At 44.8% G+C, this 27,978-nt stretch overlaps 7 protein-coding genes across 7 annotated transcripts; 3 read left to right on the top strand and 4 right to left on the bottom strand.

Annotated features, from left to right (window-relative positions):
• Positions 1-1,461: 1,461 nt before the first annotated feature.
• On the bottom strand, positions 1,462-2,409 carry FPRO_15868 (uncharacterized protein; the record flags this gene model as incomplete). Its single annotated transcript, XM_031224784.1, has 1 exon — positions 1,462-2,409. One exon carries the CDS (start codon positions 2,407-2,409, stop codon positions 1,462-1,464), a length of 948 nt encoding a protein of 315 aa, XP_031090009.1.
• A 2,335-nt stretch (positions 2,410-4,744) lies between these two features.
• Positions 4,745-5,830, top strand: FPRO_15867 (uncharacterized protein; the record flags this gene model as incomplete). Its single annotated transcript, XM_031224783.1, has 1 exon — positions 4,745-5,830. The coding sequence occupies one exon, from the start codon at positions 4,745-4,747 to the stop codon at positions 5,828-5,830; it is 1,086 nt and encodes a 361-aa protein (XP_031090008.1).
• Positions 5,831-6,169: 339 nt separating this feature from the next.
• FPRO_15866 (uncharacterized protein) lies at positions 6,170-6,631 on the bottom strand (the record flags this gene model as incomplete). Its single annotated transcript, XM_031224782.1, has 1 exon — positions 6,170-6,631. One exon carries the CDS (start codon positions 6,629-6,631, stop codon positions 6,170-6,172), a length of 462 nt encoding a protein of 153 aa, XP_031090007.1.
• A 2,568-nt stretch (positions 6,632-9,199) lies between these two features.
• Positions 9,200-10,888, bottom strand: FPRO_15865 (uncharacterized protein; the record flags this gene model as incomplete). Its single annotated transcript, XM_031224781.1, has 1 exon — positions 9,200-10,888. The coding sequence occupies one exon, from the start codon at positions 10,886-10,888 to the stop codon at positions 9,200-9,202; it is 1,689 nt and encodes a 562-aa protein (XP_031090006.1).
• Positions 10,889-18,522: 7,634 nt separating this feature from the next.
• FPRO_15864 (uncharacterized protein) lies at positions 18,523-18,953 on the top strand (the record flags this gene model as incomplete). The annotated part of the gene is made up of 2 exons (XM_031224779.1): positions 18,523-18,830; positions 18,887-18,953. The coding sequence occupies 2 exons, from the start codon at positions 18,523-18,525 to the stop codon at positions 18,951-18,953; spliced, it is 375 nt and encodes a 124-aa protein (XP_031090005.1).
• A 1,343-nt stretch (positions 18,954-20,296) lies between these two features.
• FPRO_15863 (uncharacterized protein) lies at positions 20,297-20,774 on the top strand (the record flags this gene model as incomplete). Its single annotated transcript, XM_031224778.1, has 2 exons — positions 20,297-20,607; positions 20,693-20,774. The coding sequence occupies 2 exons, from the start codon at positions 20,297-20,299 to the stop codon at positions 20,772-20,774; spliced, it is 393 nt and encodes a 130-aa protein (XP_031090004.1).
• A 4,034-nt stretch (positions 20,775-24,808) lies between these two features.
• FPRO_15862 (uncharacterized protein) lies at positions 24,809-26,237 on the bottom strand (the record flags this gene model as incomplete). The annotated part of the gene is made up of 2 exons (XM_031224777.1): positions 24,809-25,046; positions 26,038-26,237. The coding sequence occupies 2 exons, from the start codon at positions 26,235-26,237 to the stop codon at positions 24,809-24,811; spliced, it is 438 nt and encodes a 145-aa protein (XP_031090003.1).
• Between the last annotated feature and the right edge of the window lie 1,741 nt (positions 26,238-27,978).

Below are 27,978 nucleotides of genomic sequence, written 5' to 3'. Positions count from 1 at the left end.
TTATAATTAAAGGACCTAAAAGAAGCTATAAGGTAAGGTAAGACCTTAATAATTAATTAGGCTACCTTTCTAGCTGCCTTTTTAGGCCTAAATTTAGCTGGCTATAAAGAGTGGCTATAGAATGTAATTATTAAAGCTAAATATATACTTAGCTTTCTCCTGCTTATATAAAGGTTAAGGATAAATATAGGGTAATAGTAGGGTTTAAAGGTTTAAAGGAATTAGGTTAACTTTTATATAAGTTAGTTAGCGAAAGTTAAATTAACCTGAAGTTAATAATAACTCTATTAATTAAATGCATATGCTTAGGTATATGACTAATTGACCTTATGTCTGAGAACAGTTAAAGTGATATTAATAAAGAAGCAGTAATTTAAATTGGGGTTAATTAAATTATAACTATAATAAAGTTATAAATTAATTAAGAATTAAATTATATAGAAAAGTTAATATTTAATTTATAAAGAAAACTACTTTATATATTTTAATAATAATATATATATAAAGTGTATTTATAAGAGTTAAATAAGCTAATAATACATTACAGATTACTAATGCCAAAGCCTTGCTTTTCATTATGCCTATACATTGGGGTAGAGGCTGCTTACAGGAATATGCATTTAAAGTTCAGTACCTTGCCGTTATGGCGCGCTAATGATGCAATCTGGCATTCTCATTTTGTTTAATTAAGATGTGCAATCAATGCAGCACAGGCCTGCATAAAATCCCAACCACTAAATCCACCCCTCATTACTCACACAGTGCCAACATGAGTACCTTGACTCCAGGTAACGCATCTCAGTCTACCAAATACCTCTCTCAATGCCAAGGCACGCACACTCCCGTCCCCCCCCACAATCTCCATGTTCCGCCAGACACGTCTGCACAGCCCTCATCGCAACCCCAGCCTCAGGACCCTAAGCTAGCCCCGCCGAATTGTAAAGGCTCCCAAGACGCGACAACGTGCCAACCTCAGCCTCCCAGTTTAACGTGAAGTGGTAAGGCGACCAGACTGGCTTGCCCCCAACCTGCACACTGGACTCCCACCAGACTTCTACTTAAGCATTAAGTCAACTTGCGCAACGTCTAGCAAGCTTCTGGCGCCTGCCGCCGAGATTTTCTGAGCATCTAACTCAGCATCTTCTATCGCCCTCCTTCATAACTGACCGTCGCCACCGCAGGAGCCGTAGTTGGGCACGATATCCGAGACTAGTAACCCGTCAACCCGCTCCGGCGATAACGATAACGATAACAACTTGGTGGCGCTTTTTGATACGCGTCTGGAAAAAGTAAGGTTTTATTAATATTAATTAATAAATTCTCTATTAAAGTAACTTATTAAATTAAGAAGATTATAATAAGCACTGCAGATTAAGGATATAAAGAATTTTAGACACTCTATTTAAGTAACTCGTTTCCAAAGTGAATGACATCATTACTTGGAGGTTTTGTCTCTGTATCTTAGATTCTGACCTGGACCACCTGGCCACCGGATACATTATTGTTGTTCATTCCAGCTGTGACAACAAAAACACTCTTGCCATCTCTGCTTAGGGTCACACTAGTAGGTCCAGCAAGAAGTCCCGCGGAGAGGACTGTAGCTTCGCCGTCAAGTGTGATCTTAATCAGCTTGTCTTGCCAAATGCCAACATATACATTGCCATTCCGATCAATAGTAAAGTCATCAGGTATGGAGGGAGATCCTTTCTCAACCCTGTAGATAATCTCAACGTCTCCGACCTTTTTTCCAAGCTTATCAATCTTCAACCGGCCAAAGGTCTGGCGATCAGTATTAGTGAAATACAGGTGGTTTTTAAAGATCTTAATGCCGTTGACTCCAAGACCATAGGGGCCATCGACACCGGGGGTAAACTCCTTATCCTGAATAGCCACTCTGATTTTGCCAGTAGTTGTATCTATGCGCAAAATCTCTCCTCGTACAGAGTCAGCACCAAGGATGATATGCTTGTGATAGGGAAGTGCCACGATGCCATTAACAGGGCCATATTTGGACTCCTCAAAAACGGTATCAACAGACAGCTGGCCATAGTTGAACTTGAGTAGCGAAAGCTTCATGCTGTTGTTTTGGAATTGTTGTCCGGTGTCATTACCTGCAGCCAGAGCAAAGACATCGTCGCCGATCTCGGTAATGCCAAACAGACTATTGACGCCCTCAATCTGAGCAATCATCTCCGGTCTAGGAGGGCTTTTATATGGATTAACTGAGTAGAGTTTGCCTTCCCCCATTGTGCTAAGTAACAGGTCACCATTGGATCGAGAAGCAACATTCTCTATCCGGACGCCGGGAATCTCGACAATTTCCCGGACCTTTGGCTGGGAAGGAAAACATGAAGAAAGGGTGCCCGCAAGGAGGAGAGCAGGGAGAATGGATGCAGGTACGTAGTGCATGGTGCTGGATGGAAGTTGAAGAAAGATCGAGTTGCGATGATATCCAATACACGACTTTTAGATACAAACAAGCGACCCTCATCATATCATAGACGGCACAAAGCTGACGTATGGTTTCTCGGATGCTTTGATTTATCAGCGGATTACTAATGCTGTGATCCTGCTATTGTCCCGGACGCTGACATCCATATTCCATGCTCCACGGAGCCCGAGATGGATCCCCATCCCTGCCGGAACACCCTTATCAAAGTTCAGATATACCACTCTCCTCTCATACTAGAGCCTGGCTGGCTGGTAGTTAGACATATTGACGATTTTGTCCAGCTCTTGCCTTATCGGAACGTATAGGATGGACCATCGCCAATGCGGATACCCAAGCTCCGTTGGCTTTATTGAAAAAGTTTAAGATAGTTGTCATGGCTTCACCATTGTTACTAGATAAATGTCTACTAGCTGTAGGGTTTTTATTTCAATGATTCTACACTTGAGAACCGTACCATCGATGCGTTGCTTTTAGAAGTGGATCAGAAACCCGCACTTTTGCATATCAGATCGAAAGACGCACGAAAGGTGTCAGTACTGTTTCTAATAGGGTTGCTTTCAATGGCCTTGGTCCCTGATTCATTTCTTATGGCGGATGGGAATCCCAAAGCCGGGAAGATCTGGGTTGGTTATGGATCTCAAATGAGCCAGATTCCGATCTAACCACTATACAATAGTTCAAGTCCAATGGACCTCGTTTAGAAGTTTGGTGTCTGGACTCAATCTCACTACTGCTACTGTCTAATAGAAGACAAAATAGTGTAAAATGGCTACGAATTTAAAGTAGTACAGCCCCCATAGGGAAAGTCTCTAGATAAAATTACAACTATATTAGCTCATATTGGATTTCATGCTACACAACAGGTATGGTGTTAAATCTGCCTTGTCCCGCAGCCAGTCACGCTGGTTGACGCATAAGAGTGATTTAGACCAATCAAGTAGTCAAGAGAAATTGGTAGACATGTTACATAAACGCATGTTTTGGCAACGCCCAATCAAATCACTGTTATCCAGAGTTGGTGTTTGGGCCTCAATTTGCTGTCGCGACTATATATACCTCGCTCGTCCCCCTCTTCAAGTCGCCATCAGTATGAGTTCCGGCTCCAAGAGTCTATCTCCCATAAACTTGTTTCTTGCTTCACTCAATGTCTGCCACTCAGAGAATTCCGGCCAGGAAGCTTCCGAACAGCGAATGGTAGAGATATAAAGATGATATTTATGCCTTATACATAGAGGAAGACAAAACCCTCAAAGAGCTTCTTCAAATCTTGCCTCAAAGATACGGGTTTTGCCCCACGTGAGTACTCAGGCAATTGTTTCTGTCATGGACCTAGACTAATACTGGGCCAGAAAAGCTCAACTCATTCGAAAGTTAGATACATGGAACTTCTACAAGAACACGACTGCAGACAAATGGGAAGAAACTATAGCACTAGTGTAGAAGCGACAACGGGACGGCAAAAAGTCGGAGGTCTTCATCCATGGCAGACTAGTTTCATCTGCGAGGCTCAAGAAAGAGACCGGAAGACGCGCTTTACCGCAATATCACGACCCTCCAGGTAAGACTTCCCGTGAACATTTGTGTCCGCTGGCCGATGCTAATATTTGACAAGTTCCAACCTCCGGAAGCACGGATGAGAATAATGAACTAACAGTGTGCACCCCCCCCCACCATCAATACGCTGTATTGATGTTGACGAGGACGCGATTCCCTGGTTTTTCATTCAGAGCTGCTTCAGTAAGGACAGAAAATAGCTAAAAGCCGATCGTGCTAACAAAGATACAGCACATGCGACGCTTAGAAATCCGCAAAACCCTTTTCAAGCTTCAACTATATTGGCAAGACAAGAGGATATAATACAAATCGCTCAAATTGTTTTTACAAGCGGAAAGGCAATCCGTTGCAGATGCCGAAACCCTCGCTCGTGTTATGTCAATTGTCAAAGCCCAGTTACCAAACAAACGCAGAATCGACGACAACGCCGAGATCTCCGCGCTTGATTTCTGGAAGTACTTACTTCAGTGGGTATTCTACCGGTGCGTAAACGGGTTTCTGCCGTCCATCGAAGCCTACGATTTATTGAAAATCATACCCCCGAGCGTTGGCGGGCGAGCTGTATTAGAGAGAATCTGCCGCGAAAGAAACCCTGTCACGCGGGTCTTGTTATTGAAACTCTTGTTTGGTACGATAAACAACAAATCACAATCACTCGCTCGTTTTATGCTTCAGAACGGGGCCGACTCTAAAGACTGTCATGGCTTGGCCAGCACGCGGTGGACTCACGACCGCGAAATGACTGCGCTTCATCGAGCAGCTCAATTGCATGATACAGAGGCCGTTAGGCTACTTCTGGAATACGGTGCTGACCCTAACGACACTATAGTATCATCGATCGATGAAACTGCTCTACTTTTAGCACTCGAAAGGCCTGGCGGAACTGATATTATTGCATTGTTGATAGAGAACAAAACGAATCTCCGGGCTTCTCTTCATCAGGACTTGCACAGCGCTAGTAGTCAGCCCTTTAATCAATACCTAATTGAGGCCGTGACTAACAAAGACTCTAAGTCGGTGGAGCTGTTGGTTGATAAGGGGGCGGACATCAATGTCCTTCCAGCACTTTGTCAACCATCAGCTCTGCAAACGGCGATTGAGGCTGATGACATAGAAAAGGTCGATATGTTACTCGCTTTGGGGGCTGATCCTATTGGTCGATTACCGTCCAACTTTTCTACAACCGATTCCGAATTAACGCTTCCGCTCACAGCTGCTGCGCGATATCATGGCACGATAGCAACTCAAAAGCTGATTCGCGCGGGCGCAAATATCGACGATTTCATACCCTCATGCTCAAATGCTGTGTATTCATATCGATGGTCTAAAACCAATCAGACGGCACTTCAAGCATCTATTGAAAGCTGCAATTACGACATTACTCGGCTCTTGTCAAGACACGGCACTGATCCTAACATCCGAGACTGCACTACTTCAACGGCATTGCAACAGGCGGCGCGGGCATTCTGCCACCACCAAGGACAATGGGAAATCATTATCCTGTTACTACTCTCGGGTGCAGATGTTAACACCTCTCCGACTGTTGGGTGTGAGAGCGAAAATGTCTTGCAGGCTGCCGCACGAACCGGCGATCTCAACCTGATGAAATTACTCATGTATTTCGGCGGTAATCCTTTCATAAAGACATTCGACCTGGAGTCCTTGACATTGAAGTCCTTTACGTGCTTTCCAGCAGCCATTATGTCAGAAAACATGCACTTGGTGTTATTCTTGTATGATCTGGGCGCCGATATTAATGAGCCTGCCGAAGCTGTGAGGCAAACAGCTTTACAAGCAGCAAGACCACGTTTAGTTTGGGCATAACAGTCTGCTGTCGTTGCACAGCAATGACCCCAGGTTGATGATGGGCTGATCACGTCAAGAACTTAACAGACGTCGATCAGAGTCTCTTAATGTCGGCAAGATAAGCAACATTAAACAAACAGGGAAAACCATCATCAGCAAAGAATTGACATGCCCATGACAAGGACATCATAATTCCAGAACCACCTATCCACCAATTGGCCTGTCTTTCCTAATTTCTATCAAGTTAAAGTGAATATTGCCATGTATCAGTTTGATTCAAATAGGCCATCCCTAAATTATCTCAACTTGACTGCGTTATCCCAGCCCCTCCATAAGCCTATCCCATTTCCGTCACCGCTACCCTGCGAGAACTGCAGGGTCACCATCCAGCCAGATGATACTCGCCTTCCAAGTCTTCATTTTCCATAAATGTCCAATCTTCACCATGTCGCAAGTATAGAAAGCACCCGACGTGAACTTGGCGGAGCTTGGGTCTGCACCCTGTCTAGGACGGACATGCTGAGCCAATGCCGAGCATGTTGCCGTAGCTGTGCTGCTACTCGCGATATTGACGCGCAAGTTGGAGAGAAAATGGGTTGTATCGAGCTTGGAGACACGATCGAAGACTGCTGCCTTGAATTCTGCGACACCATGGGCGGTTGAGCCAGGCATCTCTGCGTCAATGTCCTCGGTAATGGCCGACAGAAGGAGGGCCTCGTCGCTATAGTCGAAAGCGAGAACGGCGCGGTAGAGTGCGTCACCTATAGCCTCACGCTCAGTGAGGCCACCCGCGAGCTGAGCTGGGAGTGTCAAGGCCATGATGACAACGTAAGGGAACTTGCAAAAGGTAAACAAGCCTAAGAGAGAGACGAGACGGTGGTTGTCTATATGGTTATATGTCGGGGCTTTTATGTGTTATCAGCCCCTTTTTATTTCTTAGTAGAATAACTGCTATAGAATTAATACCGTAGAGATTAAAAAGAGTCGTTTGATACACATCAAGTTTGTTGGGTGTGTCAATCTGCACCTGGTCCTGCAATAAGTCCGTTAACTCCTATGTCCGTTGAAGATGCAGCATACATCAGGCAAGAGCCATAGCAGCAGTCAATTCAAGAGCAATGCAGTTTGTGTAATGTCCGATCCGATAAAACTGATCGATAATAAATGCCTGGAGGACTAGCCTGAGGATATCTCATGCCGCTAGTAAAGTCATCGTGGAATCTGCGGCTTAGTAGCTTGAAACCCAGCTGACTGTAATTGTAGCCCGTGCACTTTTCACTCATCTTTCACCTCAGCCATTTCATCTTGGTCAGTGTAAGATCTGGTAAAACCTCATTCTTAGACTTACTTCCATGTATCAGCTGGTTGTTATACTTCCACACAAAACAGCCAAGTTTGCTTGATTTAAGCAGCTAAATTGGGTAAATGATATGAGAATTAATCTTTCTAGAACCAGTAAACCTAAGAACTTGGAAAAATGCCAGTTTCAGCCCTATCTTTGTGCATATTCATCTTGGTTTACATTATGAACAGAAACCCTTCCGAAAAACAAGTGGTCACTGAAAAGCGGAGAATTGAAAAGCAAGGAGACCCGAACACTGTATTGAGATTCTGCTGCTTCTTCTCCTTCTTTGGCGGCTTACCCATATTTGTTGTTAGAGGCTACTGAGATTGCGGCTCTACCGGGGATATATGGGAGTTTAGAGAATGCCACCAGCAAGACGAGGAGGAAGCAAAATAAATAGTTAAGCGCAACACTGATGTCAACGGTAAGGCTATGATTCCAGTTCACATAGATGAAGCCTTAAGGAGACGGTACTTGACAAGCTTGCTATGAATTAGCTGACTAGACAATTTACTCAAAATGTAACCGGTATCAGCCTCTGGAAAGCTGGTCATTTATTGCATAAGCTTCTCAAGGCAATATGTGTCAGGTACCGAGAACTACTCGACAAACAACATTCACGATTACAAAATCAGCGGCACATCAGGCTCTTCCTGTGCCTGGAAACCATTTCGGTATCTATGGCGCACATTCGGATATATAATATCACATTATCATCCGCTGGACTGTTTTCTTATCATCCTTGACTTTATGTTGATGATCTTCTTAGGCAGTCGCTTCTTTAACCTCTTTATCACAATTACTAGCTTTAGCTTTAGCACATCCAGCTTCAACCTATTCCTGTTTGACTCGTCCCCACTTCATTTATCACTAACTACCTCTTCTTTAGCTATCGTACCCCTCACATCATAGATCGATATCGCACTTACACCCTTTGTCAACACCCAGACCGGCATTCCGGAGCCACGGAAACCCGTACCTCCGAGCTCATGCTTACGCATCCAGTCATGGATGAGTATCTACCTTTAAGGAGAATATTCGCGAGGCTATGGCGGAGCTTGAAAAAGCCAGTGGAGGATCAGTCATATCTTCAGAGGTAGTTTAGTCAGGTATTATTCATGAAAGGGTGTAGGAGGACGCGGCTAAGCGAGCAATATGGCGGAATTATGCTTATGCGGTCTTCACCAAAGTCAGAATTTGTAGATCAGATTCGACAAGAATGCATATACTTTGCATCTTGGCCTGTTTATCCAAGATAGAATCCATCACGATATCGAACTGGAGCAAAGGAGGTATCTTGAGAAAGTTGGTCATTGCCTAAGCTGCTGACTCGTGTTCTTATACAGGGTGGTCTCTTTCTATTATGCGTTGACCCTATTTCATAGCCGTTCGGACTCTGGCTGCACTTTCAAGTAAAATCTCTATTCTTAGCCATACGCATGAGCTGCAACGCCGGAACAGTCGCAGGTTGAGGTGCTCAGGGAGATCATGGATTGGAAGCAACAAGCATAAAGTACTGGACCTCGGAGAAGCAAATGGCCAAAGCGAGGGCTATTGTGGCCGCCCTACCAGCCGTCAAGGAACCATCCATGAGATAATGCCTTAAGTCAGTGGCCCCAAAAGTGAGGGCAACTGGAGAACAGAGTTTATAATTTAAAACAAAATTCACTATGAGATGTGGCACTGGGGTCAGCAGACATTCTGTTCTGCTCGACCTTGTTCTGATAGTTGATGAAGATAGGTAATGAAAATAGTTGATTAGAATAGCCCTGATGACAGCAGCTGACGAGAACAGGTGATCACACTAATGCAAAAGAATTAGATCCTTACGTTACCGATGGAGAGCACAGAAAAAATTGCGAATTGTATTTCTATGCTTATCCGTCCCTTCGACTAATCCTTAGTGGTCCAGTACCCAACATCGAAAATTGGTAATTTCTCTCAGCCGCCACCTCAGTAATCCGCTAGGTACTGCTTACGGTGCCTAATTAAGCTTGCGCCATAAGGAGTATGTAGAATATACCATGTCAACACTTGGACCTTCATCGGCATGAGCCTGTTGGCCGTGGTTGCGATGTCCCAGTAGTTAACCCTTTGTCTGCCGCCAATTTGACATCTACCTGCCTTGTCATAAGATGCTCGACATCGGCACTGAAGGCCACGAGTATAAGAGCAATGGCGGCAAAAGAGATGCTAGTGAGGAATGTAATACGCAAGGCAGATGCAAAAGCAGACTTGATACCCTTCACTGCAATATCGAGAATCTCTGGAGATATACCTTGAAGTGCAGGGTTCTTGGGATTGCCAGTCAGAAGGGCCTGCAGAATCCCGGGAATCGCTTTCGGGTTTACACCTCCCATGGCAAGAGGCTTAGCTGCCATGGAGGGGAGGTTGGAGCTGAAGCGTGAGGAGAGGACCGATGAGTAGACTACAAGTCCTATGGCCCCTCCCATAGAACGACAAGTGATTGCGACTCCAGTTGCAGTGCCGATATAATTATGTGGTACATCCAGCTGGATCATAGTGACTGCTGCAACCGTGACAGACGTCACACAGAAGCCAATCAATGTCACGAGTACTGTGGACGCAACATAAGAACCTGGGGTAACAATAGCCTGGGCCCCCAAGCAAGTCGTGAGCAGCATAAGGTTTCCAGTAAGTACCCAACGTGCGTGTCCAAACTGGGTTATAAAGTACCCTGCAATAGGACCAGCGAGACATCCAGCGGCACCAAATGCAGATGTATACCATCCGACTGCCATGGTGTCGCGAGTGTAGAGTATGGCAACCTGTTGAGGCCAAAGCGTGGATGTAGAGTAGTAAGCCATACCAAAGAAACCAGCGGCTTGAATAAGGACAGCACTGCCTCGAATAGAGGTAAAGAACTCCTTGGGGAAAAAGCTTTCCTTGATTTTGGTATATCTCTCCCAGACAAGCAAGGCCACTAATAAAAGACCCCCCACGATCATCAATGTGATGACTGTAGCGGATTTCCAAGGAAACTCTTTGCCTCCAGTCAATAAGCCGACACCAAGTATGGCAATGCCGGCGATGAAAAGGAAGTTCCCGAACCAATCGAGACCAAGGAACAGCTGTAACCCAGTCTTGCCTTCGACTCGGTCATACTGATGAACCGGAGTATAGAAAAGGATTGTGAGGGCGCAGGCCGCCAGATCGAGGGAGAAGGTCAACCAGAAGGTACCACGCCACGATCCATCTTTGAAGATGCTAAAAGCAATCACAGGCCCGAACACAGAAGCAGGGAATGCCGAGGCCTGAAACAAGCCCATAGCTAAGAACCTCGACCTCTTGGGCACCATCTCGGCGACGCACGTCAGTGCCAACTCCTGTATCGCATTGCCCACGCCGATGAAGGCACTGCCGATAATAAGAGTCCTGACCTGTTGCGCAGTCGCAGCCACCACGCATCCAATGGCACCAATGATGTTGCCCACTATAAGGAAATTGCGGCGGCCATAGACATCACTTAGACGTCCGAAGGAGGGACAAAGAACGGCAGTGCAGAAGAGCTGAGCGTATGCCATCCAAGTGTAGCTTGTGCTAGGGCCAATGTCCGCGTTGATTTCCGACACGATCGTGGAGGTCATGGATGTTGAAAAGAGGGTCGACATGTAGCCGAGTTGGAACGATGCCATGGCTAGCCATAGCTGCCAGGTCATCTTAAAGGCGCCGCCATCTTCGGGCTCATGGTCAGAGAGACCACGAGACATGGCTTTTTCAACTTGCTCAATGGTCGTGTCATTGTTTAGTGGCTCGGGGATGTCTCTCTTCATTCTTCTTTATTGCTCTTGAAAGATGCTTATTAAAGGGAAAATTGTATAAAATCTAAAATAGGAGGTTTGTTATAGGTGTGAAGTATCCTAATCGTCAGGGAATTCTGGCTTCTTTATACACGAACTTTCCCCGCTCTCAAGACATTCCATTAACAGTACTCCTGTCTTAATAACACACATCCCTTTCAAGATGAAAAGTAATGGCCAGTGCGGTCTGAATTTGGAGAAGAGGGGTTACTGGCAGCCGACTACAATATTCATCACGCCTAGCCCAGGGCTACTGCGGGCTTCACACCATCTTCCATAATGATTATACTACTAAAGGTTAGACTTTGGACCAGACATACAAAGGTATAAGGATGTGCTCCAGGTTTCTCACCTCCCTTTCGGTTTAATTTACGACGGTATCCTTCCGAGCTGACAGTAACGGGTTTGGTGGCATATTGCTGTATGAGATAATTCTCACAATTCCTCCCACACTCCGCGGACCTTCCATCCACCGCAAGTAACCGAGGATTTTAAGTCCATAGTGCGTAGATTAAGCCAGACTTGCCAGACATAGGAAAACTGCTATAGTTAAATCTATTGAAGTAAATATTATAGTAAATATTATTACAGCTACTTATATAGATAGTAAAAAACTGTTGTAAGTCTTAGGCATAAAATGGAATATAAGATATATAAAAACACCTAAGTATAATCTTTTATTGCCACTCTTTTTCTAAGAACATTACAGTATGTATTTTAGCCGAGGGTAAAACAAGGCTGGATTAGAGTTATTAGACCTCGGGACAATTAGAATCCAGCAGACTGGGGAACGCTGCCATTACCCACTTTCCCCAGATATGCCATCTGCAGCTAAGACTTATAGCTAAAGTTTATTATTTGTCTGTTGCATCTCAAACGTCTTCCCCAGCCGGAAGCTCCGGAGTCACGGTGCTTTAACCATGGGATAAACGTGGGGTATTCAGTAAAGCTCAATAATCTACTTACTTATCGAAGTGATATTGCCATTATCTCTTACTGGACTTCAGTACTAAATGTCGAGTCATAGTATATCATAATTGCGACTACCTTGAAGGACATAATACAAAGCTCTTTGGTATAGGAATAGCAATATCGTTGGCTTTAGTGGCCTATTACACCGGCTGGGGTTTGGACTTAAGGCCTTTGTAATACCGACATTCAGGTCGAGGTATTAGTACGAGCTAATCGACTGAGCTGCAAAGAACCCTAAGAACTTGACAACACCTTAGGGGCAACTATGGCGATAACCCGACCGGTCTGGATCATGCTAGAATGAGTTGTTCGGCCGCCAGTGCTGTCGACTCGCTCGGCTTAACGGAAGCTTCAGGAGCACAGAAAAGGTAGTTCCGAATTCCGAATTCCGGAGCTACAGAGCCTCAATCTCTCTCCGATATCATTCTAGGTAAGAGGCTTTATATGAAGTGAGCCGTAAGATACACGCAATAACGGTGATAGAGTCGAGTCCATTCAATGAACTTCCGTAGCAAGGAATGCTGTGTTCATTCCCTGCCCGGCCTTTGCCGCTGCCACACTAGGGTTGGTGGGCTTTGACTCGGACCATTATACCGCGGTAGAATCAGAATTGGGGCTATTCGAGACCCTTGACCAAGATGCTCTTCCTAGCTCGGGATTCCCTCCGGTGAATGTAGCAGAAATCCCATATCTCTTGCGAGCATAAAGCAAGCAAAGGCCAAATACTTGAGAAATGGCACATGATGGCGCCCATAATATCAGGGAACAGTTTGCAATCACGTTCATCCGAACTTTACTGTCCATAAGTACACCCGAAACCTATTGCATATAATCTAGATTCCGTTATTGCTATGTCTTGGTGTCAAGCCAGAAAGACATGGAGCCCATTTTGAGCAATTTACATAAGATCAACCATTTCTATAGATTTAGCTGGTCGTGAAGATCTAGCCGAAGTGGAATATATCACAACGGAACGTCCTCACATTATCCAGCAAGTTTGGTTGCATTTTAAGATGGATCTAAGATTGAGTTGCTGCTTCTGTCAGTGCTAGATGTATCCCTGAATGTTCGTTATGACCGGATCATCATGGCTGACATTAGCAAGAACTTCCAGGGGCAGGTTAAGCCTTATCTGATTGAAAGGGGCCTCGTAAAAAATTCGGCTTTGATATCGTTTGCTGTCTGTTCTTCATGTGTCTGGGAGATACCTGCGGGCTCTCCTCCGCCGAGGATTCCTTCCTTGGTGGCATTGACATTGCGTCCAACCCCCTTCAGCGGTGTGTTGAAATATTGTCGAGCCAAACTTGCGGCCAATACTTGGTTCATTTTTCCACCGAGGCGCCAGTAATAAGAACAAAGAGGGGTAAAGCATCGCCACGACTGGAACTGTTCCTATCCAAGTCGAAGCGAAGTTAGGGAGCTACTTACCTCGCAGCACCGTATCTCCATGGCTGGTATCGTATTGATAATAATCCTAGATCTAAGTTCCTACATTGCAGGCCTGATATCAAGGTTTGTGAGTTCTTCTAGATGCTCGTTTCGTGAGCGCAGAACCTCTCGATATGTATAACTGGGCAGTTGATAATGAGCAAACTGCCATTATAGGACAGCAGCACCTTGCTCTGTCACGAAGAATCACTTGCACCGCTTTAATTCCATGCTAACCCCCCTCAGTCTTTCTACAAGGATTCCCATCTTAAACACCTCCATGCAATAAGTCACCGGCAATGAAGAGAAATATCTTCTAGCATGGCATAATGGTCAGAGCGAGGACCGAAATGGTCATAGAAATAAGTCGTTTATACAACGGCAGTGGCCCCCCTGACGGTGCAATTGCTTTATTGCCTCTTGGTCAAGCGGAATATTCGTAATAGCTGGAAATGGGACAAGTCGACTTCAGATCGACAGTCTAAGCTGACCACACTGTATCTACCATTCAAGAGGTCAGGCTGGTATGTTCGCCAATATATCTGCTCTGTTTCTTATGCCTTCAATGGCTATGTAACCCCTGTTTATTGCTGCATTCCCGTCGCACAACAATTAATTACTTATGCTATAGCTTCCATTATCTCAGTAAAGATAATCTTCAGTGTAGTCTACTACTTTTTTTCTTCTTTTCTTTTCTTTTTTCTTTTCTTTTTTCTTTTCTTTTTTCCCTTGCTGTTAGCCTTATGAGGCTATCGAGCTTCTAACTTTATATACGAAGGCTTAAACAATGAGGCCCCTATAGTAGGCCCGTATCTCAAAGGTCAAAATCATATGTAGTCTCCTACATCATGAAATATTCTGGCATACCACATTAAATTAATAAATTAGGACTGGCGCTTAATGCTAGTAATGGCAGTAGTGGTTATATTCTTATTCTGCTTCTTTCTTTTCCCGGAGAGTTGTTTTATGTGTGGCGACGAAGAACTCCAAGTATGGACAGGTAAGGCCCCCATTTACATAGGGATTACCTTTCTAGGTTATGTAGCTAGTAGTGGTAGGCGTCTCCTACCGATTGCTTTCTCCTATCGGAACCAGTGTGTCAGGCGGTTTGTTACATGCAAGCGTAGAGACTTTGACCTGGCTACGAGGTGTTCAAGACTACAGCAGTGGCATTAGAGTGATTAACGGCATTCTCCAAGATACTGAAAAGGATCAGAGGTGGGCTATTTCTATTTATCCCATTTAAGCTCTGAGAGTGCCTTGAGACCGTCGGATATGCTCACGTATCATAGTAACAGAGTTCTCAGCCATCTCCGGCTTGCAGCAGGAAAACAGATAGGACAGACGATTTGGAAGGCAAGGCTATCGAAAGAGTCGTATTGGGTGGCATTGTCTATGATGTTCACCTCCGAGTTGCTTAAACCGGTTTATGGTTTCGGCGTGATAACGGGTGCATGGAGCCTGATAAATGAGAACATCTCGAGCCTGGTGTTGGTATGGATAGCACAAAACCTGTTCTGTCTAAGGTAGTATGAAGTGACGAAATCGTCTCCATTCTTAGACTGGTAGCAATAACCTTTTTTTCATGAATTTATCTGTCTTGCAAGTGAAAATCGGGTTGTCTTATCTGGATCTCTATCTGCAAGACCCATATCAAGCTATCGGACTTACAACTATTTATTCTTCCTTTTCGTTTGCTTCTCTCTGTATATATTAATTATTCGGGTAATCCCCGAGCTTGTGATGTTACTTTGCTACTATCTTTAGCCACCAACCTTCTCAGCGTCCACTGAATGGATCTTTGATGATATTTGAGTGACGTGGAGGTATAGTTGAAGTTGGAACAATCTCATTATATGCTTAATAACAGCTATATGAAGCCTCTTACTCTGAGTATCAGTTTGTCCATGATTGTTCCAATTATCAACCTGGAAATACGTTAGGAGAAGTTAGTATTCATCCTTAGACCTCCTTTCTCTATCTCCACCAATTGCTAAGTTGGATTCCAACTAATTTTGTTCTTTCTCAGCTGATCCCAACTGTTCTGGACTCCGAGCTCCGGATTTTCTCTGATCATGAATTAGCCACCAAGGAAATCAGGGTCCTCGATTCCAACATTCCGCATAAAAAGCCTTGAATCTAGTGAACTTACTTATGCATATTGAAAGAACAGATTGCTGCCACCGGGCTAATTTGTCTGCTAATTAAAATACCAACATATAGGTAGATCCTTGTCTGGTTGCAATTGGACTTAATTCCCCTGTCTCTCGACCTTTACCAAGGACTGGTACCCCTGATGCTTCTATCTGTATCATACCGTATCAGTGTCTCAGCTGGCAAAGAAGTCTCTAATATTAGAGTCGGAACACCCTTAAACGAATATTACTGGTCCTTCATCCATAATGTCAATTCGCGACAGAATTCAAAGATGTCCTCCTCAGGACTCCACGAAAGTCGCTACGCTTGCTATCAAGATACAGTGCATGGCAGCAACGCAGAAGGTAAGTAATCATAATGGCGTAATATCCGACAATGAAGAGGCTTGCATGGAAATACATCTTAACTCACGCTCTGTGGACGCCAAGGAGCTCCTGGTCATTTTTGACCCAATGCTTAATATCCATGTCAACCTTTTCTTATCTATTCCAAGCAGCCGATTGATGGTGGTATCTAGCTCGGATCTGTTGAACGGTTGGCTATTCTACACCGGAGTGGTGTGAGCACTTGTATTTATGACCAAAGTTGAAATGGGGAAACTGAGCTTAACCAGTAATATTTCCTGGGCACCACGAACAAGCACGGATTGCGTACTCTGAGTTGTCACTGAGTTCCTTGTAGGTGAATCGACATCAGGACTATTATGCGTCGTGATTCTTCCTCCAAGAATAGATACGATATGTTACTATCCTCCTTTATCTGGCATGGGGCTAAAGAGCCTGTGAAATATTTTCCATTTCTAAAGTAGACTGAAAGTCGATAACTATACGTGTGTGTATGCCACGCAAGCCAACGGAGGGCCATGTAATTCTATATTGGCATTGTCTTGCAGAGATATCTTCGTGTTCCAAAAGACAGCTCTAATAACGCTGGATTTATAAACAGTGACGCTGATTAGTTTCAAACTAAATGAGATCATATAACGCTAGAAAGTCTGCATATGCACTCAAAGACGCACATGCGCGTCCGCTTCTATATGCCACGTCGAGCTTGCATAGCGAAGTAGGCCTCTCCAGTGATTAGTCCATGAGGCAGCTCTTTTGGTGGGCACTACCGGATAGTGATCGTACGCTAAACGAAAGATAATAACCACCTACAGGCAGAACCCAGTCACCATCATATTAAGATATAGGGAAAACAAATCCGTCGCTGAAGTGCAAGATCTATCGAGAATGTAGGACCGAGATCTCAGGGCTTCTGTACTCTTGAGAATACCTATACTTGGATCAAACGTCGCTGCAATAGTTAGGTCAGTAGAACAGAAAAATGTCAAGGTGAGACAAAATAGTTCCTTTTGGCTCAAAACCATCAACCTGATTCCTGGTTTGTTGGAGATACGAACTGCTCGATGATCTCGCTTGCAGTATCTTTCGTCCCGGTGTTGATCTTTTCAGATGAAAATTCATGGATTTTAATCTCAAAGGGACACCTCATAGGTGAGTTGTATCTAAATTCTCCTACGATCCCTTTGAATTTTGCTAATCGGAAAGGGCTTAGCTGGCCATTGAGTTGAGCAAAGACGAAGACTGAGTTCTAGCTACTCCTCTATTTACCGGCTGCGAGAAACTTCCACACCTATAGTCAGACCACCCATTTATCTGCTGAGGCCGTTTCTGAGATCTTCGTGAATGAGCGTTCCAGCAAGTGCCGCAGAGGGCCTTAAAAAAGCTATCACTATCCCCAAAAGGTCCAAGGCGGATGTGAGGTTTGCTAATGAATCGACTCCATCAACAAGTGAAGTCTAACTTCAAAGAGAACCGATTCAGGCTGAGTATTAGCGGTCCTAGATACACATATTTAGTGATGCTAAGGGTTTCATTGTCTTTGATTATTAAGCTAATGTTTCGGATCGTGCGAGAGGCGCTGACTTGGTCCTGCCAGTTTGGTTAGCACCCTGCAGCACCTCCTCGACCTTTCGGTCAGAGCCAGATACCGGAGATCGAATTCCTCGGGCAGGACTCATGTGTGGTGTCCAGTTGAATCGGGAACCTAGGATGTATTTGAGCGTCCTCTACCCCTTTAAATTGTTTGGAAATGATAGCTAGTAGTTAGCACAACTGTTTAGGCTTCTTTTCTTTTAGCCGGGTCTTGGTAACAATGAAGCGAGATGTTCTTGAATCCATGTGCCTCCAGAATAGTTACTTCGTCTGCAGTGATATCCTGACTGATCCGGAGAAGCTCCGAGGTAACATAACTGACAAAGCAGCTTGGGAAGGGGATTGAGGCTCCTGAGGTTTGAGAGGGCTCTACGGATCCAGGGCAGCACGACACTGGTTGATACACAGCTGGGGTCTAGTCAGACGATCCTTCGTCTCCACTTGCTTAAGAGTCGGCCGCCAGAGAGTTACTGCACTCGCTTTGAGTCAGGGTCGTGAGACTGCAGCTAATTTGAAGCTAGAGGAGCCACTTAGTGACAAATACAGGGGCATAGGGTCGATAGCTTCGGCACGGCTTACTAATTGGAATACGATTACGATGTCGGGGACCTGCTTAGTGATTTAACCCGACCATCCATTGTGTATCCGTGTGATCTAGTTATTCAGATCCCTACTGATTGGAGGCTGTGTAGAACCTTCTGGGCTTTGCTTCAGCGGTGAAACATACATACGCTTACCGGCAAGTGCCCTTGACTGGGATTTCCTTAGGCTATTTTTAGAATGATGGACTACTTTCGTTCGTTGAGACGTGCACCCTTGTGTATGTAGCGCTGTGTCTTTGCTGAGATAATGAGTCCGTATTCTAGCCACAGTTACATCTTCTGAAATCAAGTTAGCCAGCCGCCCCTGAGGCACCTAAAGGATCTTTTACATACCAAGACATATTCTAAACTAACGTTTTCTGTATAAAAGATCTAATTTCAGCGCTCTTATACTGTTCTTTATCCGGGCAACTAAACCTATCCCATACATTAAGGGCTTCTACTAAATATGCGTTTCACACTCTCTCTTGTCCTACCTACCCTTTTAGGGTCTTCCCTTGCCGCTGACTGCTTTCGAGATAATGGTCAAGACATTCTCTCCTCAGATATTGAGTTTGCCATCGACGATGTAGACTCAGGCAATATCGAGAACGTTGTCTTCCCCCTTGAGGTCAAAGCGAGCTCATTCTTCCGCATCACCCATGGCGGTGCCGTGATCAGTATTAGCAACCGTTTCCTCTTCGACAACACCCATGTCAGCCAAGCTGATATTGTTTCTGCTGCGCGAAATATCCGCGATGAATGCGGAAGATTTGGGTAAGCCTCTCTTTACTACACGTTCTAAACTACAATAACTAAAGTACAATCAATAGAGGCAAACAGCAGATACACGGCGACTCTGGCTTGGCGATTGACGTATCTATATTTCAGAGTAGTTAATTTGGCTCATAAACACAAACTTCGTCGACAATGCAGGGAAGTCTAGCACTTAAATAGAGAATATGCAGCTAGGCCTGGTTTAGACTTAGGCACGTTTCATATTGAGCTTGTATATCAACAGGTCTTGTCAAGAGTTTAAGAGGGCGCCTATATATATGTGATATTATTTTTGAAGAATGTGCATTGTTATTTCCTCGGCTCAGAGACGGACATCTGTCTAATGGATACAAATAGGGCAGGCAACTGGACGCTTAGTGAGATGATAATTTAAGTACCTGATGTCAGAATATAGAGGCAAGACTCGACGTCCATGTTGAATGTCTGTGATAAGGTTGAGGGGTCAAAAGAGACTTCAGCTTCCAGGCCACAGAGGCAAAGAACACCAAGAAAATACTATCATGTCTCGGCCTGATTAAGCTCTCAGCCAAGAAAATACGCACGGGCAAGACGTTGAGCGTCAATCAGCTACTGCAAGTTAGCTTGATGTCGGCATGACACTCATTTAACAACATTGAGACAAAACATGAGGTACTAAATCTGGGCAAGGTGAAAGACGTGTAAGATTCTATCATGATTTGACCAGTTGGCGTTTTCACAATTACATATTGATTGAGGAAGGTCAAAATGGATTTGATGAAGCCCAAGAGGAGAATCCCACCAGACTTTGCTGACTGGGCCCCTTACCAGGTCCAAAGCAAGAATGTTTGTATTCCGCCGGCATACCGATTCTTATCAAACTACCCCTAGCCACTTTGATGACCCATAGACAAGGGTGAGACGATCACATCTATTCATCCACCGAGAAGTAGTTGGCCGAAGAATACAGCTAGCTCGGAGCAGATTACTCATGCTTCTACGTGTCACTCTCGTTCGTGAATTGAACCTTTTGCCATTTCTCTCTGGAAATGGATTTACCCAACAGTTGAATGAGGCGTTGAGGCTGGACGACTTCGACACCAGAAAGCTGATGTCAGATTTTGGATCGCTTCATATAATTATAGATACGCTGCCAAGGACTTCGGTCATATCAGACCTTGATCACCAGACCCAGAATCAAGAACTGGGCCCTGGCAGGAATGCTCTGCTAGCTTGATTCCGCTCAGCTCATCATGTTCACCGTCACAAAGAGGCAATGATAACTTGACTCATCAGTTGGGCAGTTAGATAGGCCCCTGGGGTATACATTCGAAAACACCATTGAACCCTTGCGGTACTATTTCGTTGCAAATGATAAAGGACGGAATTTCCTGCAACTCATTCAGTAATATTCATACTTTGCTCCTAAATTACCACTTATTCGCCCATCCTTAAGCTCTCTGCTTCGGCTGTTCTACCTAGCAATGATGCGCTTCACAACAGCTTTTGCTCTAGTGAATCTCTTTTCTTCATCCCATGCCCTCGGTTGTTTCAGCGACCGTAAAGCAAATATCGCAATCGATGCTGTACAGGCGCTGATCAATAATGTCGGGTCCAATAACTTTGACCCGCCCTTGGACTTTCCCATCGAGGTGAAAGCTCAACATCTTATTGGAGGCGAGACACAGGGTGTCAAGTTTTGCATTGAAAATAATTTCCTTTTCGATAACACTCATGTCGCGCAGGGAGACATCATATCTGCCCTAGAGGCCATCCGTGATGACTGTGACAGGTTTGGGTAAGTCTCGTCTCCCAAGGGTCTCTGCAATTGCTGCATCATCTCATCTACAAGATACTTCCGCTGGAGACTAACATATCAATAGGGGAAAGCGCCAGGCCCACGGGGATACAGGTCTTCCTGTCGATATTACCCTCACCACTTCCTCGGGATCGCCGTGTCCATAATTGTGGATAATATACTGAGGGGCGCTAAATGAAAGTAGGAGCGCCATATAGAGATTGGAAAAGATGGCTGGTGATTTATCAAGGTTCTTCCCAGTGTGGTATCTCATCTAGCTCAAGTATGACAATTAACTGCAAATTTTCTTACATGTAACAAGGGCCCTCTTATCCATTACGAGTAAGCACATGGATGCTGACCCAGAACGCATTGTTCCATTCACTATCTCAGTAAGCAGCTCCGACACTATATTGCAGATGTTGGACCCGCAGGCCCAGTAATATACCCCGATCATTTCTTGGCTGTTTAACATGATGTCACTATGAATGATATTTGCCGACGGTTACGCGTCTGGCACTGCGAAATATCACAGACATTAACATCACTACATGGGTAAAATGTAACGACATCTAGGAGATCTTTCAGCTTCAGAGTTCTGCTCGTGGAGTTTCTCCCAGCCATAGGGTCTTTGCTAGGTGCTGCCGATCACTTGGTACTCTCAGTGCCAACTGTTGGTAAACTTATTTCTCTATATTGAAGGTAGAGCATTACATACGACAGAATACCGAGAGGAAAATGCTGACGTTGTAGAAGTGTTATTGAAGGAATTGCTGTGGAGATGAATTGCCTTCTCGTTCAGTTGGCTTGCCCATATAGTGGGAACCCGACCTCGTAAAGTTCTGGACAGCCCGCCCTGCCTGATAATATTAAGTGTATTGTATTGACAGTCCACCAAATGGTTGGCGCCATGTATCAGAGCAGAAGCTTGGAGAGTGACTTGCATGGCTGCATGATCAGAAAACAAAGGCCACAAAGCGGAACATCGGACTGCTTCTTGAATATGAATTCGGCTCGTGTCATTAGTGCCAATCATCGCCATTGAGTTTTATATACTGTTATTCCCGTCAGACAGGCGGCCATGTCAAGGGACCACGTGCTGAATAGCCGCAAGCTCGAATATGTGATGCTTAATCTCGGCAAGCTTGACGGGGGCCCCTGCAGCCATCAAGTTTGGGAACCCCTACCTCTGTTATCCTACAAGGACCAGCAGAGTTTTGAAGTCGTTCGCAGAATCCGTTGTAGCAAAATGAACCCTAGAGGAGAGTTTCGGAGTTGTGGGTGAAAGGCTCAGATAAGGCTTGGCAGGTCGTTGAGCTAATGTTGACCAAGGACTTGATAGGTAATAAGTAGCACGCCAAGTACTCCATCTTTTGCTGCCCCAGTGCCCTTTCCAAACCGCGACCTAAGGCTGATTGTTAGACTGGCATGTTGTGTGTTCTTCTGAAGATGCCATTCAGGCTTCGCCAGACCAAGTACAGACAGGAACTGGGTTATTCGAACAGAAGACAAACAACTACCAGACAGACACATACCCTAAAGCCAGATGCGCACAGGCCAGAATGGCAGTTAACTACAAGAATCTTTTTTTCTCAAACGCGAGATGTCAGAGTGGGTCTTCCAGAGTTAAATGATTGGCCCTTTTGCAATCTTCTTATCGATATCATAGGAGGCCATGGCGTTCACGCCGCACTAACCCACTCAATTTTGATAATTGGACTGCGAGTGTTCCGAGCATATTTCACCGGCCTAATTTGACCAAGGGGGTTATGGAGCTCGTATAGCTATGGTGCAAATTTACCAGAACTATCCATGTCTTTTCGCAAATAACTTGAAGAATTTACCATAAAAAATAGTTACTTCAAAGTGAAAGCGACGCGAGAAGCTGGAACCTCTTCGGAACTTGGATGTGACAAGGGTTAAGCGAGCCCAAATGGCTGGGTTTTGGCGTTGGGGGAAGTGTGGATGCATTAATTGGGGAGGCCTGGTCTAAATTCGGATGAGATGCAAGCTCATCTATCTGTAGAGTGGTAGCAGTAGGCGCAGAGAAAAATAGTCAATAAAGTTTCGCAGCCAGTATTTCATTCATAATGGAGGTGTGGCCTGTCTCTACATATAGCATTCGGCAGCCTTATTTTAGGGAACGCATAGAGTAAAAAAGACGACATGTCGGTCATCTGCCAACTTTACTCAACACGATGGTAAACCTCTACATACGGCCCGAATAATTGCAGATGGACACTTATTTCAAGAGCGACATCTTCTCTTTTAGGCCTGTTCTAAAGCCAGGGAATTTAGTTCATAGAATCGAGGGTTTAATCACCAAAACAGCGCTTATGCAAATAACGCAGCGAGATCAGCTCTGGTGATCTGGATGAGAAATATCTGTATCTCATAACGGGGTAGACTTGAAAAAATCATGACAGCATTCTCTTGCCTTGTCCAGAGACTTGCATAAGTTAATTAGGCCTTTCAGCACCCAATAAGAGGCAAAAGGGCAGTCCAGCCTTCTTTGTAGAACTGACGAACATGAAGAATACCGAAAGAGTATTTTGAGAGATATATCTTAATTTAAATACCATTAATGAAGTTTGAGCTATGAAAAGTCCTAAGGCTGATATCCCTCTATATACGGGTAAATACTTTCTGATTGTCACTGTTTAACAGCAAATGTAACGAAATGCAGCATGACTGTTCACAACCCTCTAATAATCCAGAAGCTGGTTGCGCCACTGTGCAATTATGCTCAAGTAATGACTTTGGGAGAAAGTAATGACTTGCCGATATGTAGGATCAATCCAGATCAATGTGTTTATACCCTTTATAGAGAAGTTATTAGTTATGGGGCACACTTGAACCCATTGGTATTTTTATCATCAAAGCCCAGACAGAGTCACCTGCACCGCTGGCACTGAAACCAAGCCATTAAAAAGGCTTTGTATCATCTATCCAGCGAGGGTCTCATTTCTTCGATGACAAAATCTCACTTTTTGCATCAATTGGTATGCAAAGTTAACTATCAGCTGTGAAAGAAATTCTTATGGATAGCATATCAATTGAGTTGAGAAAGAAAGCCGAAGGTATAAGAATACTGCAGTCGTAATTACATAAGAGGCAAATACCTCTAAGAAGGGTTTATCTGTATTGAGCTGTCTTATTGAAGGCACTGAGAGACCTGGTTGGCGTTGTAGACTGTTTGATACCATACCTGCTTGGCAGGGTTTGGATAGCGGTAGAGCAATAATCCTGAAGAAAATGAGAGGGGCTAGCTGACAAGTCGATTAGAGTATATAAAGAGACCGCGAGGGAGCCGATTGAATCGGATTCGTGCGGAATCAGCTAGAGAGATTATAAAGCGAGTGGGATGAGAGAAAAGTTGTCGATTGAGGCCTTGAATGGCAACGTATTAACTTGGAAGGCTGGCGCCACTCTTCTCAATTGCTTAATTCTTTTACATCGCCAAGATGAATATGGAACCTTGGTACGTTGTCAAGAAGTCAGAGGTTCGCAGATAGGTGAAAGGCAAGAAAACAGATCTTCGAGGTGCGAATACTGATATAAATGGAGAGTTTGGGTAGAGTCAGAGATTGTAAATGATCTCTTGTTATGTTAGTTGGTTGTGGTCCCTATGCAGCTTTGATAGACGAGCTGAAATATTCTTATGCTCCTTTATGGTCGCCCCGATGATCCTCAAGCGGTCTGTGGCTTCGGTTCCAATTGGGAATAGTTCTGTTCCGGGCTTACTACCTATGACGGAAGGAATTCCTTCAGTGTAGTTCTATGATCGTTTGCGTCCGTTGATGGCTAAGGCACTTATACGTAATCTGGTGGTGACAACTTATCCTGATCTTCCAGTGTTGCTGTCAGGGAGTCAGCAAGCTCACTTTTGACATGTTTATCAAGAGTTTGAACGAGATGTATCCGTCAAGATGTTGATATGCGAATGGATTATCTTAGCAGAAAGAGATTTAGATCTACATGCCCAGGTAGCGTATCTCGCAAATCAGATCAGGACATAGAAATTTGCTACTGCGAAACCATTCAGTCTCATTCTAAACAGCTCTCTCTCTCAGTGCATCTGGGCAGCATCGTGATCTCCTTGGCTTTGGGGTAGTTAGCACGAAACGAACTATGCCGACATATCGAGACACGAAGATCGCCGACTTCCGTTGTCATGATACTGACAACGCCAGTACGCTCCTTAGATCTCTGCCTTGCGCCTCTTGTCACAATCAAGAATATCTCTAATCTCACATCGTCTCTTTTTGTCCTTCTCGCTCGGGCCCTGGCAGTTGTCAGACGTATTGCCGATCATCCGCAGAAGCGGCTTGGCGATATGCTCGCTAAAGACTTGTGGTAGTATGTCACCCAAGCTGCTAACATAGTGTCTGGGTGTCTTCTCATGAACAAGGATTGCGCGAACCACTTCTGACATAAATCTGCCGCTGGTCTGTCGCAAACCGTCCATTTTCGCCCAGGCCTGGAGGCCTTGAAGAAACGCATCGAAAACCGATGATTCATCCCCCTTGTTCGGCCACCATCATGCAAAACTCGAAAGGCGCAGGTCAGAGCTATTGAGATATATCTTGGCGCCAAGGTTGGTCCAGCAGTGAGAAAACTGTTTAGTGTACGGAGGTATTCGTCCGAGTGGTGGATGTAGCCCGGCACACAGAATACAGCCATAAGGTACTTAGCAAACACGGCAAAATTGCACCCAGACATTGTGCTGCTTGGGTTAGCGCCGTAGGAGCGAAACAGTCCGTGAAATCTGCGATCTAAAGAGTCGCTTAGTACTTCCTCCCCAAGTCCGGTGAAACTCCAAGGTGATATAAGGAAGCATAGGTACACCCAGGGATTTATAAACACATTGCCCGAGATTTGTAACACGTTATTGGTATCCTCGCCATGTTGTAGGAGTACACGAATGGTGTCGGCTGGGGGGATTTCGGCTGCCACCGCAACGCTCGGTGGTGGTAGGACTAATTTCCATAGGTAATATCGACTGGCTTCTTGGCAACGTATGATGCCGCGTTGGATCGTAAGACCTCTTCACGAAATACTAGTTTTGGCTTGCTTACCTCCACTCGAAAGTATACCTGCTTCATTCGAAACATTTCGTCAAAGGCACATCGAGTTCATCGAGTAGTTCTGACAGTTTGTCCGACCAATCTGCTGCTATTTTTGATGTATGCTTCCATATAATAATTAATCGATCAATCGGCATACCAGAATTAAGGTTTGGGGGGTTCAGTCGAAAGATTCCGTCACTAAAACGTGCCGACTTGATGTGGGCTACATAGGCTTTGGTGATCGATAAGCAAACATCAAAGTCGGGACGTCGTTTTGCCTCCAGATATGATAGCATGTCTCCGGTCCGAAAAAGGTCACGGACAGTCTGATGCAAAAAGTCGACTTTGTTGCCTTGCTTACATTCCAGAAGTCCATTGGCCCCAAGTATTAATTCTCCGGCGAGTTTCGTCATAAAGGTCTAGTATCTCTCCGACACTCCCTTCCTTTACTAGGCAGCGCAGGGCGTAATCTTCATCCTCGTATTCCATATCCTGGAACCCATAGAGATCCAATCTGAGAGGCTCCTGGGCGTCGAGTGCGATCTGGAACATGCCAGCCATTTTTCTCGTTGTAACTTGATCGAACATGTACTTGAACAAGTGTTTGAGACTTTTTGGAAGATTGTCCAAACGTTGCCTCAGCTGTTGGGCCGTGTCACCATTCGTGAGTCCGTCTTGAAGTGGTTTGGTAACCAAGGAGGCTCACAGGAACACTCCTTGTGCTCGGCCTGCAATTGTCTCCACAATGGACTGCAGCTGTTCATCCCGAGATCGGTATGTCACCCATCTTGGATGAGATTCGAGTTGATCCCTGGAAAAAGTAAGTATATCCGTTCGCGCCAGGTCGTGTATCTTCATCATGTGCTTTCTATCATTGCCAAAGTTGTCCATGAATAAATTCTACGGCCGACTAGAACCAGATAGCTTGATGTGTGGAGATGTTGAAAATTCCTTCAATGTAGCACAGAGATCAAGATGGCATCCATACCATCGATAAAGAAGCAAAACTTGGCGTCTAGATCTACCTAGCCAGAAAGCTTTCGAAGAGTATGAGAAAGTTCTGAATGTGACCATCGACCAGTCCCATCTCGTTACACACCGAATTTTGATGACTGGCCCATTGCTCTATCCTATCGATTAGAAGAACTATGGGTATGTACTTGGGGCAATATCTGTGAATTTCATGAAGAAGAGTCTGGAGCATACCTTTCCTGGACTTCTATATTAAGGCAACGGTAGCCCGGAAGTAATGTTCAGCATTTGTAATCGGTCACTGGCGTGAAAAGTCCAATAGCATATTTGAGCCTTGTAATGGGTCGCGATAAATTTATCGCGACCCATAGTCTACTGCACTTCAATCAGCATACGTGCGAATACTACCATAGAACACCAATGGAAGATTATCGAAATCACATGAGCCTGTCTCACCCCGTCTTTAGCGGCAATTCTCCATCAAGGGATTTTCGAGGTGCTAAGTCGAAGATTGCATTCTCAGTCTAGTGCAAAGTGTAGGCTCATTGAACATTTTCGTCATCTGACTTGCCCAACAACGCCTAAGGTTCTTAATCTGGAATCTAGACTGCATATTACCCAGTGTACACCGTAATAGTTCTCTTCATTCTGATTGTAGGGATACTACGCAATGGATTAATCTTTGATCAAGTTGTCTGGACCTGGCTATCTGTCGACGGTTTACAAGTATGAGGACTACCTATAATCGTCTGGAACGACATATGCCAGGATTTGCTGCCACCTCGTCATCAGAAACGCCACTATCGATGATTTCTCTGCCCTCGATCTCATACGTTACCTGAGCGGCCATGTAATGGTTCCTGGTCCTTGCCCATTTCTCCAACCGAGACATATCTAGCAGCTTCTTCCAAGAGGACCAACGTGAGGGTTCCAAGACGGGCGCTCTGGAAAGCGAAAGCTCTAACTCAAACTCAACACTGGGTTAAACAGCGGGACTCTAGGCAAATAATGACTAGACAGCGCATACACACAGATGTCGAGCAACTGAGATGTTTGTGCCCAAAACAAAAGGTCGCCTTGCTCTCAATAATCCTAGCCTTTTAGGCATACTCTTGTGCCTGGTTTTTACGGGGATCCTGTCAAAGATACATCAGTCAGCCCATTAATCTAATACTCTGTCGTGTCGGCCTCGAACCACCGGTGTCTATAACAGATGTCCTTGTTGTTCGTAATCTATTTTGTTTCCAGCTTCCCTTCCCAACATTATCCCATAGCTAATATTCCTCATTAGTAGAGTGTTCCTGCTAGCTAAGTTGTTAACACAACCATC

Source organism: Fusarium proliferatum, assembly GCF_900067095.1.
Source record: "Fusarium proliferatum ET1 genome assembly, contig: FPRO_scaffold017, whole genome shotgun sequence".
Classification (NCBI taxonomy): domain Eukaryota; kingdom Fungi; phylum Ascomycota; class Sordariomycetes; order Hypocreales; family Nectriaceae; genus Fusarium; species Fusarium proliferatum.
Note: the sequence above shows the minus strand (reverse complement) of the source record. Positions and strands in the feature narration are given on the sequence as shown.